Genomic DNA, 13,455 nt, shown 5'->3' on the forward strand with positions numbered 1-13,455 from the left:
GACGCAGAGCGTGAGCCTGGCCAGTTGCCACGGGGACGGGGCGACTTCAGAGCTGTTTATTGTGGGGACCCTCCCTCACACTGCCTCCTGGGCTCTGCGGTACTCATAGACGCTGCCGCGCTCAGGGAAGGCTGGGAGCTGCTGGGGCGACCCCGGCGGCTGCGGGGCGGGGTCATCCGGGTCCCCGTAGCCCCCGCCGCCTGGTGTGTGGAGGCAGAACACGTCCTGTGGAACAGAAGGGTAGGCTCAGCGCGGGCATGCCCTCCCCGCCAGCTGCCTCCCGCTGCAGGCCCCCCCCCCCCAATCCAGAGCGGCCAGCCTGGACCACGGAGGCCCACTGCGCGCCCTCTTCCCTTAAGAAACCAAATTAAATTCAGTTTCTCGTTATCTTTGCAACTCTGCTCACCCTTTGTGGAATGCGGATCAATGGGGGGCGGGCGGGAATGCGAAAGGATGGGGCTCAGTCCTTACCCCGGGGTACACGGGCACCGACGTCTTCCCCCCCAGATTCACCGTCCGGCCGTCCTTGCGGATCAGCAGGTTTAGGCCACGGGCGCCGGGCTCGCCCCCTGCGGGAAGAGGCCAGGTGAGGCGAGCCCAGGGGCCAGGAAGGGAGAGAAAGGAAAGAGGTTGGCGGGGAGACAGGACGACACCGGCCGGAGGGGGCGGGGGGGCGGGGGCAGGGGAGCGGGGCTGCTCACCGTGCAGGCCGTAGGGCTGGAAGGCGCGGCGCTCGGTCAGCACGGACAGCAGCGCCTCCTCGCGGAAGAGCAGCTCGCGGACGACGCCATCGCCGCCCCGGAAGCGGCCGCGGCCCCCAGACCCCAGCCTCAGCTCGAAGCGGCGCACGATGACCGGGTACCTGCGCGGGCCAGGGACTCAGTGCGGCCCGCCCGGGCTCCGGGCCCCCCGTGCCGCCCCCGCTGCGCACCTGCTCTCCAGGATCTCCGGGTCGGTGATGCGCGTGTTGGTCATGTGGCTGTGCACGCCGCTGCGCCCGTGCCAGCCGGGGCCCGCGCCCGCGCCGCCGGCCACCGTCTCGTAGTAGCCCATGTGGGCATTGCCCAGGGTCACATTGTTCATGCAGCCCTGGCAGGGGCAAGAGGCATTTGCGCCGGGCTGGAGGGGCATCCCCCCCAACAGGCCCGAGCGTGCCCACCCACCCGCCGCACCTGCGAGGCGGCACAGGCCCCGAAGGCCCCTAGGATGACGTCCACCACGCGCTGTGACGTGAGCACGTTGCCGCCCACCACGGCCGCTTCAGGGGACGGGTCCAGGATGGAGCCTCTAGGAATCACCACGCGCACGGGCGCCAGGCAGCCCTGTGGGGGAGGGGCCAGCTCTCAGGGCAGTTGGGGAACATACGTGCCCCTCCCACCAGCACCCCCAGGATCAGTCCGTTGTTGGGCCGACCGCGCCCCCAGGATCATTCAGGCCGCGCGCTCCTGCGCACCTGGTTGAGCGGGATGTCGCGGCCCACCAGACAGCGGAGGCAGTAGATGAGGGCGGACAGCGTGATGGCCCGCGGCGCGTTCAGGTTGCCAAACACCTCAGGCCCCGTGCCGCTGAAGTCAAATACTGCGCTGCCCTGTCCGTGGGGGAGAGGGGAGGGGAGAGGTCAGCAGCAGCCAGGCGGCCACGCCTCCGATGCCCTCAGCCCTGCCGCTGCGCCAGCCGCACCTGACTCAGGTTGATCTGCACGCGGAGTCGGATGGGGGAGCCATCGTCCATGTGGTCCTCAGCTGACACCTCCAGGGGCAGGCCTCGGGCCTGCCGGGAGGTTCCAAAGGCCCGCAGCATGTCCCGCACGGCCAGCTCAGCGTTTGCCTAGCACATAGCATGTTCATCGGGCAGCCAGGCCGCCTTCCAGGTGGTGCTGGTGCTCCCCACCCACCCATCCAGCTGCCTGGGGGCGCGCACAGAGCTGCCCCCCGGCTCCTGCCCCTCGGCCCACCTGAATATGGCCCATGTAGGCCTGCACCACATCCAGGCCATACTGCCCGATGAGTTCTCCCACCAGCTGGATGCCCTTCTGGTTGGCTGCCACCTGCGCACGGAGGTCCGAAAGGTTGTCGTGCAGATTCCGAGTTCCGCTGCAGCCGGGAATCTTGCTTGGAGCCCGCAGGGCCTCAGTTACCGCTGGATGGAGGAGGTCACCACTGAGCCACCCTGAACCCCTGGGGCTGCCTGGCCCCCTGCTCCACACCTACCTCACCCCTGCTGGGCGCTGTGTGGGGCACCCCATGTTGGCCCTTCACTGGCTCCCCAGCACCCCCAAAACCCCCAGCCTCCTCCCATCTGCTCAACCTTCTTCCCACATTCCAGCCCCCCAGGGCACCCTAGATTAGGACAGGCAGCTTTGCCTGTGACCTCACAGGAGCTGGGGGTTCCCCGGGGCAGGCAGGGGGTTCTTCCCTCAGCAAACTCTGCTTCCACCTTTAATTCCTCCTGCCCTACCTCCCCACCACCCGCCCCACTCCCTCCTGCCCTTTCTGGGCTTCCCTCCCCCTCACAGGAGAAAAACGACTTCCCTTGACCCTCCCCCAGTCACACTGCCCCAGGGGCCCTCTGTCAACCACTGTGAAAGAGCATCAGCTGGCCCTCTATACCTCCTGCCCCACCCCCAAACAAATCTGCCCTAGGCCCCCCCCCCCCCCCGGGGAGCCCCAGAGGCTGAGGGAAAGCCTCTCTCCTCTCATCTCTGACCAAGAGATGACCTCTCTCTGAGCAGTCACAGTAGGCTCTCAGGCTCCCTGGCCACTGTGTCCTCTGTCTCGTGCCTGCACGTGTCCCTCCCGTGATCCCTGCCCCTTGCCCCCTGCTCCCCCACCCTGACCAAGGGAGCGGCCAGGCCTGGGTCACTCTGTTTGTGTGAAAGCAGCCTGAGGCTCTATTACCCCACCCTCCACCCTGCCCACCGCCACCCTCACTCTGGGACGCCCCCTGGGCTCCAGGGCCCCTGCACTCTCACACGAGCTCTGAATTCTCGGCTGCCCATGTCCTGGACCACGCTGCAACTTCTGCCCCGACTTCCCTGCAGCTGTGCTGTGCCCGCCAGAGCCTCCCCCTATCCTCTAGCTGTCCAAACTTGACTCCCCACCCCCACCCCCAAATCCCACCAAATGCCAACCTTGATCTCCAAGCCAGTTGTCCCTACCCCCACTTCTGCTGCCCAGCTCGAGGGCCAGCATCATCCAGGGCAACCGTGGCTGTCCCCACCCCACTCAGGCTGGCCTCTGGGCCGCCCTCCAACCCCCGCATCCACTCTGCACGTAGGCTGAGGGCTCTCATGGTGTGTAGGCAGACCAGTGCAGGCCCACTCAAGCCCTTCATGGCCACCCCACTACCCAGTGACTCAGACCCAGGCCCAAGAAAGTTCTCTAAGGGCCGGCAGGGCCTGGCCCCTGTCCTCATTGCTTCTCTGCAGCCCTCAGACCCAGGGCAGACACAGCTCAGACTGTGAGCACCATGAGCAGTGGCCTACCTTGCAACAGTCTCCTCTCCCTCCTGTGCCCAGTGCCATGGGTGTCCTGGCCAGCTCCCCGCCCCCAAAATCCCTGAGGCCTTCCTGGACCCAGGCAGAGTTTGCCTCCGCTCCTCTGGTCATGGCTGAGAGATGATCTGCAACCACTGTGGGGTCGCTGCCTGGCTGCCCCAGGCTCTAGGCAGGCCTGGGCCAGTAGGCTGTGTCCCAGTGTGCCCCCTGCCCCGGCCTGGCTGTAAGGGGCAGCCATGTGTGCCAGCCCACCGAATCCTCCCCCCCCCATCGCCCCAACCCCACCCCCACTCACCCTCCTCCTGGAAGACTCCCCCCTGGACCAGTTTGAAAGACAGAAAGACAGCACCCTCCTGCTGCAGTGTGGTGGAGTGGGGGGGCATGGAGCCCGGTGTGATGCCCCCAATGTCTGCATGATGCCCACGGCTAGCCACGTAGAACACAGGCCGAGTCTGACCCGGCCAAAACACCTGGCGGTGGAGAGCAACCGTCAACTGGGTCAGCCGCCCTTGCCCCCCAGAGACACCCAGGCAGAGGTCCTCACCGGTGTGATGACCGTCAGGTCCGGCAGGTGGCTGCCCCCAGCACTGGGGTGGTTGCTCAGCAGCACGTCGCCAGGGTGGAGGTCAGCCCCCAACTGCTGGATCTGAAGCCAGGAGACAGTCCCGAGTTGGAAGGGGCGGAGGTGAGGGGTGGGGTAGGGAAAGCAGAGAGGGGACCCGCCAAACCTGGAACTGCACGGTCTCCTGCATGGCGCCCAGGTGCACAGGGATGTGGGGGGCATTGGATACCAGCCCCCCATCCGGCCCGAAGAGGGCACAGGAGAAGTCCAGACGCTCCTTGATGTTGGTGGAGATGGCTGTGCGCTGCAGGATGCGGCCCATCTGCTCTGGGGGCACAGAGTGACCAGGGCCCGCTGGCCCCACCCCACCCACAGCACAGCCCTAGATTATGTAGAATAGGAAGAGGCAGGACCTTCAAGGCCCCAAGGGTGGTGGGGCTCACCTACACAAGGTGAGGCCACAGCCAGGCCATGCCTTGCCTGTGTGAGGGGCACCCCCTTCCTCTCCATCCCTGCCTGGAGCCTCACCAAGAACCTGGAACCCCACATCAACCCTCCAGCTTGCCCAGCACAGTAAGAAGTTGGTGCTGAGGCACAGGATTCAGGGCCCCCAGCAAGCCCCCAGCCTGACCCTGCACAGATGGGTTCACCGTGCTGAGCCTGTTTCCTGTCCACAGGTCCCATGGCTGCCGGTGGGAGGTAGGTCCTCGCACCGCCCAAGGCCCGCTGGTGCACGGCGGCCAGCCATCCCAGCACCAGGGCCACACTGCCCACCCTTCCCCGGGTCACGCTCCGCCTCTCTCTGCACACTCCCGCCGGCCACATGGCCTGCACCTCCGGCTGCCTAGTACGCACACTCCCACACACCCCCCACGGGGGGGCAGGGCCACTGGGGGACGGTGGCAGCCACTCACCAGCAATACTCATGAAGCGGTGCGAGAAGATGGACAGGTGGATGGGGTCCAGCTGGGCACCCACCGTGCTTGGGGCCTCAGCCCCCACAGAGATGCGGATGTCCCCCGTCTCAGTCACCTCTGCCTGGCAGCCTGGTTCCACCAGGATGGTGCTGAGGGCAGGGGCACGAGAGGCTGGAGGCGCCAAGCCAGACCCCTCATCCCAAATAGGGACCCCACATCCCCAGGCTGGGGGACGCACCAACCATAAGGGGACCCCAGAGGCCTTCATATTCCTGTAGCCTTGGGCCAGAGAACCCTCCGCCAGGACCCCGAGCTCACCCGGGCCCTGGCAGCTGTGGCCCCAGCCCTCACCCCCAGGGCCCCACCCTAGCCAGGCCTCAGCCCACCTGTTGCTGTCAATGATGAGGCAGGGCCCCAGAAGCTTGTGCCCGTAGCCCAGCTCTCCCAACAGGTATACGGGGGTTTCCTGGTACCCCCCCTCAAAGTAGCACTGGGTCATCTGAGGAGGGTGTGGGATGAGTGAGGTTCCTGGGTCCAGCTCCCTCCCTGGGTCTCCCCATCCACACCTGTCCCCATGTCCCTGTGGGTGTGGGCGGGCAGGCAGAGGCAGAGCCACCCACCTTGTCTACCCGGGGAGGCCCGGTCTGAGCTTTGGGGACATCCTCAAGGCGAAGGCCACTGTGGCCAGTGCCCCTCACTCGCACGTCGTCCACCACCACTGGCCGCTCAGGGATGACGAAGCCAAACTCCCTCATGTACCTGTACGTCCACCGGCCCCGAGAGAACTCTCAGGACAAGGTGGCCAGGCTAGGAGGCCCCCGCCAGCGCTCCCGGACACAGCGTTTGCGTACCTCTCCACAAAGGCGGCCCCGAAGTCACCGGCCCGGGGCGAGCGGGCAGTGGCTGGGTGCTGGTGGGCAGACACCATCAGGGCACAGTCGGTGCCCTGGTAGCGTAGATGCAGGAAGCTCTCGGTGCTGATCTGGGGCCTGTGGTGGTGAGGCAGGAGGGGACTCACACAGGGCCCCCGAGAGGACCTCCGTCCTGCCTCCCCCAGCACGCAGGAGCCCAGCCCTCCATGGGGCCCCAGCACCATCTGGGAAATCAGGCGGTAAATCCAACTAGGGGGCGGCTGGGATGCTGCAAGCCCCCTGCCTGGCCAAGCCCACCCCAGCCCCCTGAGCCCCACCTGGGAAAGCCCTGGGCCCGCAGGGCGTCCACACACTGTTCCTCCAGGCGGCTCAGCCTCTGGTCCAGCTGCACAAAGGTCTCAGGCGTGTAAGGCAAGGAGCATGGCTCCTGCGCCTCGTGCACCACGTCTGCCAGGGCCAGTCCCAGTGCCGACAACAGCCCGCTGTGCCTAGGGGACAGGGGCCTCAGCAGTGTGGGGGGGCCTCCCGAAGCCAGCCCCCCAGCCTAGGACACACGCGCCACTCCCACGCATACCTGTGAATGTGCACAGTGTCCATGCCCAGGGCCCGGGCGATGGCACAAGCGTGCTGCCCACCAGCCCCCCCAAAGCACGCCAGAACGTGGGCTGAGGGGTCATGGCCTCGTGCCTGGGAAGCCAGAAGGGGGTCAGTGGCGTACCCTACGCTGTCTGGCCGCCCACCCCTCCCCCGACGGGGTTGCCTGAGTGGGAGGCGTGGGAGTGGGGAGCAGGGCCGGAGGGCAGGGCGGGCGTACCTGTGTGAGTGCGCGGATGGGCCGGCACATGGCCTCGTTGGCCACACGCACGAACCCCATGGCTACCTCCTCCAGGCTCAGCAGGGAGGCCGGGCAAGGCCCATTGGTCAGGAAGCTGTTGACCTCAGTAGCCACAGCCTCCAGGGCCTTTCGGGAGGCCTCAGGGGACAGTGGCTGGTCCTCTCCCGGCCCAAAAATGCAGGGGAAGGAGGCAGGCAGTAGGCGACCCAGAACCAGATTAGCATCCGTCACTGTCACGGGACCCCCTGGGAGGTGTGCAAGGTGTGGGGGTTGGGGGATGGAGATGGGGTCCAGGACTGGACCTCAGGGGTGGGGTGGGCCTGGGCAGCACGGGAAGGAGCCCGGTGGGGCAGATACCACCTCTTACCTTTGCGGTAGCAGGCAGGGCCAGGATGGGCTCCTGCAGACTCTGGCCCCACCACAAAGAGGCCGGACCTGGGAGAGGGAGGACTGGACTTAGAGGTGCGTTGGGAGGCAGGGCTAGGGGGCCCCAGCCCAGGTGCAGGGGCTGACCTGAAGAAGAGGCGGGAGCCCCCACCAGCTGCCACTGTGTTGATGTCCAGCTGGGGGGCCTGGAGGGTGACACCAGCTGTGCTGGCCTCAAAGACATGCTCAAACTCCCCAGCATAGCGGCTCACGTCGGTGGATGTGCCTGGTGGGGGCAAGGGGTATGAGGAGTCCACTCACAGACCTGGATGCCTGGCACTGCCTGGCGCTGCGGCAGAGACTCCTCCTGACCCCGCCCTTCAGCCTTCATACCTCCCATGTCAAAGCCAATGACAGGCTGGCCGCCTTCCACCCGGTAGGTGGTGGCTGAGTAGCCAACCACGCCCCCAGCAGGCCCAGACAGCACCGCGCGGGAGCCGCTGAAGGAATCCATGGGTGCCAGGCCACCATCAGAGCGCATGAACAGCACCTGCACGTCCTGGGGGCAAGCAGGTGGACAGTGAGGGGCTGGCCGGCACGGGGTGGGGGTGGCTGGGAGAAGGCAGGCGGGGGGCCTCACCTTGAGCTGGCCCTGGAAGCCACGGCGGAAACCCTGCACATAACGCTGTATGGTGGGCGTCAGGTAGGCGTCGGCACAGGCCGTGTGCCCCCGAGGCACGATGCGCACCATGGGCATGGCCTCCGAGGACAGTGACACGTGTGTGAAGCCCAGCTCCTGGGCCAGTGCGCCCACCTGCTGCTCGTGCTGGGCCCACCTGTTACAACGACCCAGTGGTACTCGGCCTCCTGCCCACAGCCTCCTGCCCGGCCCCCAGGGCCCCTGGCCAGCCCGCACTCACGTGTAGGAGTGCATGAGCACCACGGCCAGGCTGCGGATGCCTCGGGACAGGAGCCCCTCCAGCTTCCCACGCAGACCCCCGAGGTCCACGGGCTGCTGCACCTCCAGCAGGTCCCCCGTGCGGCCTGCCAGGAAGCCCGTCACCACCCTGTCAGAGGCCTGGGGGGCCTGCTGCTCCCACCCCCCGACACGGGAGGCGTCGCACCTCTGACAGGCGTCCCTGCGCCCAGCTCCCCGCGGTACAGCACCACGCGCTCGTCCACCTCCAGCACCTCTTCGTACAGGACCTCAGGCATGCGCACCGCCTGGGGGCGGGCAGAGGCTCAGAGGAAGCCCAGGCCTGAGGGGCTTGCTGGGGTCCTGCGTGGGTGGGCAGCGCGGGCGAGGGGCTGTGTCCCAACAGGCCAGCCAACAGGCCCAGGAGACGCAGTCAGACAGGGCGGCCCCAGCAAGGCCCACCCAGGGGGCGGCTCTCTCCCCGGGGCACCTGAGTGTAGCCAACTGCCCCACCCCCACAAGGGCAGCTCCCTCTGGGAATCCAGCAGGGGAGGTGGGGGGCGGGGAGTGGGAGGGTCGGCGGCGGAGGGGGGGGGCTCCTACCCCTCACCCCGAGCAGTTCGTCTTGGGTCGCGCCACACCCAGAATCCAGGACAGGGCATGGTGGCAGACAGGAACAGGACTACCTGTGAGTACTCTGCGGGCTTGGGGGACACAGCACCTGCTAGGACTGCTGGAGCCTCCCTCCTCTCTGCCTGTCAGCGGGTGGCCTTGGGCCGGCACTGACCCTTCCAAGGACTGCCCTCCCCCAGGGGCCATGAGCTGCTGGACCCAGCATGAGCTGGAGTGGGTGAGCTCACCAGATCAAAGAGGTCCTCTCGGGCCTGGGTGCCCACGTGCAGCAGGTCTCGGAAGCCACGTGTCACCAGCAGGGCCACCCGCTCCCCCCGCCGCTCCAGCAACGCGTTGGTGGCCACTGTGGTGCCCATGCGGATGCTGGCAATGCGACTGGTGTCCAGCGGCCGGTCCCGGGGCAACAGCATGCCCCCCTCCTGGGAACCACATGGTTAGTGTCAGTCCGGCCTCTGGTTCCCACGTCCCGCCCCACACCGCCACTCTGCCCCGGCCACCTGCTCCAGGATGCGGCGGATGCCCTCAGTCGGTGCGTCTACATAGTTGGCAGGGTCCTCTGAGAGTAGCTTCAAGACCCTCACGTGCCCCCCGGGGCACTGGGCAAAGACATCTGTGAAGGTGCCTCCGCGGTCGATGGCAAAATGGAAACGCCCCTCGGGGCCGCCCATGATGATAGGGCTGGGGTCCAGCCGCGACTCTTCGGCCGGTAGTCCTGGGAGAACTGGACAGAGACGGCAGATCAGGCCACAGGCCTGGGGGTCATCCACGGCTTGGCAGCCTTGGGCAGAGCTGGGATGGGGAGAGAATGGGGGGGTTCCAGGTCCAGAAGGGGTCCTGGGCAGAGCGGGAGCTGCAGACCCAGCTCAGAGGGCAGCCTGAGGGGTGGTCAGAGCTGGGTAGGTGGGGGCGCCAGACCTAATGCCCCTCGTTACCTGGTTCCCAGTGCCCCGGGCTGCGGCCGAAACCCCCCGGCCCAGAACAGGCCTTTCGGAGGTGCACCGCCCGCGGGCTGGTGGGTCTCCGCTCTCTGAGCACGAAGACGCACGGGGGCCGGGGGCGGGTGAGGGAAGCCCCACTCCCAGCTGCTCGACCTTGGGGCCCAGGCCCTGTGGGACGCGGGGACGGGGCGGGGCCTGCGCAGACGGCGGGGCGGGGCCCGCGGCCGGGGGGCGGGAAGCGGCGGGGCTGTGGGGGCAGCGCGGCCGAGGCGGGGTGGGGAGGAGAGGGGCCGAGAACGTCCCGGTGCAAGGCCCACCTGGCGGGTCGGCTCCGAGCCGCTCGCTGTCTGTTCGCGCTGCGCTCCCTCCCAGCCCTGCCCGCGCCCGCCCCCGTTCCCAGCCCGGAAGCGGAGTCCGCCTCCCGCACGACCGGTCCGGGCGCGCACGGCCCTCCGGGTTGCGTAAGGCTCCGCTTGCCCGGAGCGGCCTCCTTCCTCCGCCGGGAGCCCCCCCGGAGGACGGCGGGGCGCGGGGCCGAGCTGGGCTAGGGGCGGCGCAGTGCTGGGCACCGCGGTTCCGCCGGCCGTCAGGCCCTAAGCCCGCCCAGAGATCGCCGAGCCTAGGTGCCCCGGGGCAGGGAGAGCAGAGTGCCCCGCAAAGAAAGAATAGCCGGACAGGCTCGAACTGCCCCCTGGCGCGAGGCAGTTACGCCGCGGGGGATGGGGCTAGGGCGCCGGGGGAGGGGCCACCAGCGCGCGCCCTGCAGAACCCCCTTGCTTGCAGGTGCTGTGGGCAAGGGCCCCTCCACAGACCATCAACACCCCTGCTGCCCGTCCAAGGCCAGCCCTGCCACAGCCTAGGCTGGGAGCAACAGGACCCTCACCACAGCAGGGCTGATGTCCGCAAAAGCCGCGGCCAGTGCCCTGACCACGGGGCGGATAGCTGTCCCACCGTGGCCTGTTTCCCCACGCGCAGAAAGGTGCCCAAGCTTGGAGTGGGCTCAAACTGTGCAGGGCCTTTTAGACCCCCTAGAGGGAAAGGTGGGGATGGGGGGAGGGAGGTGTCCCAAGCAGAGGGAACGGGTGAAGGGGACTTCACCTAAAGTGCCAGGCCAGATAGCCAGACCAGCAGCGCCCCCCCACACACACTTCCCCATCCCCTATGAGCTGTGCCGGCCCTGGAGGCCTGCTTGGTCCTGGAAGGTGAGAGGGAGGTGGGCTGAGTCGGGAGCACAGGCTTTGGGCTGCACCCCAGGCTGCAACAGGGGGGGCTCCCTTCTGCCTGGTGGCCTTTGGCAGCCTCAGCATCCTCTTCCATGTGGTGGGGGAGGGAAAGGAGACATGGTTTTGAAAGAACTGTACCAAGAAAGATACATGAGATTCAGTGACTCAAGGCAGTGCCAGGGTCTGTGACCTCTGCCCCCACCTCAAGCCTTCTGACGGTGGCCCATGGCCTCCTCCACCAGCCCAGGTTCCAGCTGGTGTCTTCCCACGTCCAGCCCTGCTTGGGCCAAGTGTGGAGGACTTGAGCTCCCCAGCACACAGGGATTGGCCCTGGGATCAGGCACACAAGACCCACGCCCCCAAGGATGGGCTGTGACCACGTCCAGATGACTGTGTACCCAGTGTACCCAGGGGCAGGTCCAGCCATGGTAACACTGCCAGACCTCTACCACATTGACCCCCTTATCGCCTTCCCCATCCCTCACGTCCAGCTGGGGGCCCTGCTGGCCTGGCTCTCTGGCCTGGCTCTCCAGTCACGACGCAGGACCTCTCCTTCCACCTGCTCCGAGCAAACCACGAGATGGTGGTCAGCAGCCCCACTTCAGTCAGAACCCCCACCTGCAGCCCCCACCATGTCTCCTTCCACTGCTAACAGCCCACGCACTCTCCCACATGACTGGGTGATTGTCCCCCCAAATTCCCCACACAGCCTGTCCATCCTGGTGCTCAGCTGAGGAGCTACCCAGACAGAATTCCACAACCCGCCCGTAGCTACCACCACCTGGGGTTCTCTACTCGGCCCAGCCTTTCCACCGCCCACAGGTACCGCCCCGGCAACCCCACCACACACCCGTCTTCACCCCGTGGTTGATGACTGTCAGCACACAACCGTATCTCTAAAGTCCCCGTCCCCACACCCTTCCAGCAGCACCCAGCTACTCTGCTCCTAGGGTGCGCCTCCTTGGAGGTGTCCACCTTCCGCCTCCACTTGCCTCCTGGCTCTCTTGACCTCACCTCCACAGAGATCGTATCTTGCAAGACCAAAGAAGGCCCCCCAGCCACCCTGGTGCCCAGTCCTCCTCTGACCACCCCGTGCATCCACCCATCCCCCAGCTGTGTGTCTGGGAAGCACCTTCGGCGTTGGGCTCTTGACCTGCCTCCCTGACTTCCTCCTGCCAGCCTCCTTCACCACACCTTCTTGATATGTGTGTCCCGAGAAGTTCCCCTATGCTATGGCCTGAATTGTGTCCCCCCAAAATTCGTATGTTGACGCCTACCCCACAGCGTGATGGTATTTGGAGGCGGGACCTTTGGGAGGTGATTAAGTCATGAGGGTGGGGCCCCATGATGGGATTAATGCCCTTATAAGGAGCAACGGAAGAGACTGCTTGTTCTCTCCAGAACGAGCGGCTACAGCTAGACGGTGGCCAGCTATAAGCCAGCACCGAGCCTCACCAAGAGCCCCGCCAGCACCCTGGGCTCGGACTCCCCAGCTCCAGAGCTGTGGGGAGCGAGCTGTTGAAGCCATCCAGCCTGCAGAGTTTCCATATAGCAGGCCAGACTGTGTGCGTCACAGCCCCAGTCACACCGTGTCCCCTGTTCACACCTCTGGTCTCTCAGCAGCAGGGAGGGAACACTGTGCCAGGATCGGCATGACCCCCGCCCCCCCGTATCTCCCGTGGATCTGCATCACGCTGCAGGCTTCCCTGCAGCATGGTGCCTGTCCCCATGAGAACCGGGGTCCCCGCAGCCTGCCCACACCAGAGGCAGGGCCCTACTTGCCGAGCTCAGACCAAACCCTGGGAGCTGCCGTCACCCACTTTCTCACCCACCACACCCAGCCTGCCGAGGGCCTGCTGTTAATCGACCTTCAGTCCCCTGCCCTAGCCAAGCCTGTCATTTCTCACCAGGAGAACTATCCACCACCCCCACCCCATCCCATCAGGCAGGGAGCCCAGGGGGCACAGGCCAGGGGCACAGATCCTGCCATCAGGTTCCTTCTGACCTGTAGGGCCCTCCTGGTCCTCATGTGCCCTCCCCTTCACCTGCTGGCTCAGCACGATGCCTCAACACACCCAACCTGCTGCCACCTCAGGGCCTTTGCACAGACTAACCCTCAGCTCGACCCCGGCCTTGTGGCTCCTTCACTTTGGTCCAGCTCTGCTCCAACATCGCTTTCTCCCTGCTTCACTTCCTTCAGATCACCCCCAGCACCTTCAGCACCCGACAGGCCATTGCCCCATGGAAGCAGCACTTCCCTCCTCTTCTCATGCTCTTGGCACAAGTTGAACGAGTGAAGTTTCGTGGGCCTCTGAGCAGAGCGCCTGCAGGCCCTGGCACTCCTCACCTCTTTCGGCATCCTTGAACTTGATGGTTCTGCGCCGGGACGGCCGGGGGCTGGCGGCCACCTCAGCCAGGATCCCAGAGCCACAGAAGCCCAGGCTGCTGCCCCGGTTCCGAAGCACCAGCTTCAGCTCCTGGTTCTCCTGGATGAGCTGCACAAGCCGTCGCAGCTCTTCGTTCTCCTGCGCCAGCCGCTGGATTTCCTGCCGCAGGCCCTCGTAGCTGCTGAGGAGGGACATGCCCAGCATCAGGGGCGGCAGCTGCCAGCAGCTGGTGGGCTGGCCAGGGACAGCAGACCAGACCCCGTCATTGTGAGGTCAGCAGCTACCCTGCCCCCCCCCCCCCCCCCCCCCC

The 13,455-nt window shown here is 66.5% G+C and overlaps 1 protein-coding gene across 2 annotated transcripts; it reads right to left on the bottom strand.

Annotated features, from left to right (window-relative positions):
• Window positions 1-11: 11 nt before the first annotated feature.
• On the bottom strand, window positions 12-10,193 carry OPLAH (5-oxoprolinase, ATP-hydrolysing). 2 transcript variants are annotated; one of them, XM_032415984.1, is made up of 27 exons: window positions 9,853-10,193; window positions 9,095-9,318; window positions 8,825-9,016; window positions 8,173-8,272; window positions 7,969-8,092; window positions 7,689-7,884; window positions 7,442-7,607; window positions 7,196-7,334; window positions 7,050-7,117; window positions 6,662-6,927; window positions 6,422-6,534; window positions 6,165-6,335; window positions 5,827-5,964; window positions 5,596-5,734; window positions 5,362-5,474; window positions 4,973-5,124; window positions 4,225-4,385; window positions 4,041-4,142; window positions 3,792-3,966; window positions 1,955-2,139; window positions 1,681-1,827; window positions 1,454-1,588; window positions 1,173-1,322; window positions 932-1,089; window positions 702-862; window positions 472-569; window positions 12-225 (listed from the first exon to the last, which is right to left on the bottom strand). In XM_032415984.1, the coding sequence occupies exons 2-27, from the start codon at window positions 9,263-9,265 to the stop codon at window positions 76-78; spliced, it is 3,870 nt and encodes a 1,289-aa protein (XP_032271875.1). In that variant the 5' UTR covers window positions 9,266-9,318; window positions 9,853-10,193; the 3' UTR covers window positions 12-75. The 2 variants fall into 2 exon arrangements, with proteins under 2 accessions (XP_032271875.1, XP_032271873.1); XM_032415982.1 differs by lacking the exon at window positions 9,853-10,193 and adding an exon at window positions 9,530-9,710.
• Window positions 10,194-13,455: the final 3,262 nt, after the last annotated feature.

Source organism: Phoca vitulina, unplaced genomic scaffold (assembly GCF_004348235.1).
Source record: "Phoca vitulina isolate PV1807 unplaced genomic scaffold, GSC_HSeal_1.0 scaffold18, whole genome shotgun sequence".
Classification (NCBI taxonomy): domain Eukaryota; kingdom Metazoa; phylum Chordata; class Mammalia; order Carnivora; family Phocidae; genus Phoca; species Phoca vitulina.

Excerpts from the sequence above, each read along its gene's own strand:
- OPLAH (XM_032415984.1), bottom strand. The coding sequence starts at position 9,265 with ATGGGCGGCCCCGAGGGGCGTTTCCATTTTGCCATCGACCGCGGAGGC. Across the intron at positions 9,017-9,094 it reads TCCGCCGCATCCTGGAGCAG|GAGGGGGGCATGCTGTTGCC; the intron begins GTGGCCGGGGCA and ends TGTGGTTCCCAG. Across the intron at positions 4,386-4,972 it reads CCGCTTCATGAGTATTGCTG|AGCAGATGGGCCGCATCCTG; the intron begins GTGAGTGGCTGC and ends CTGTGCCCCCAG.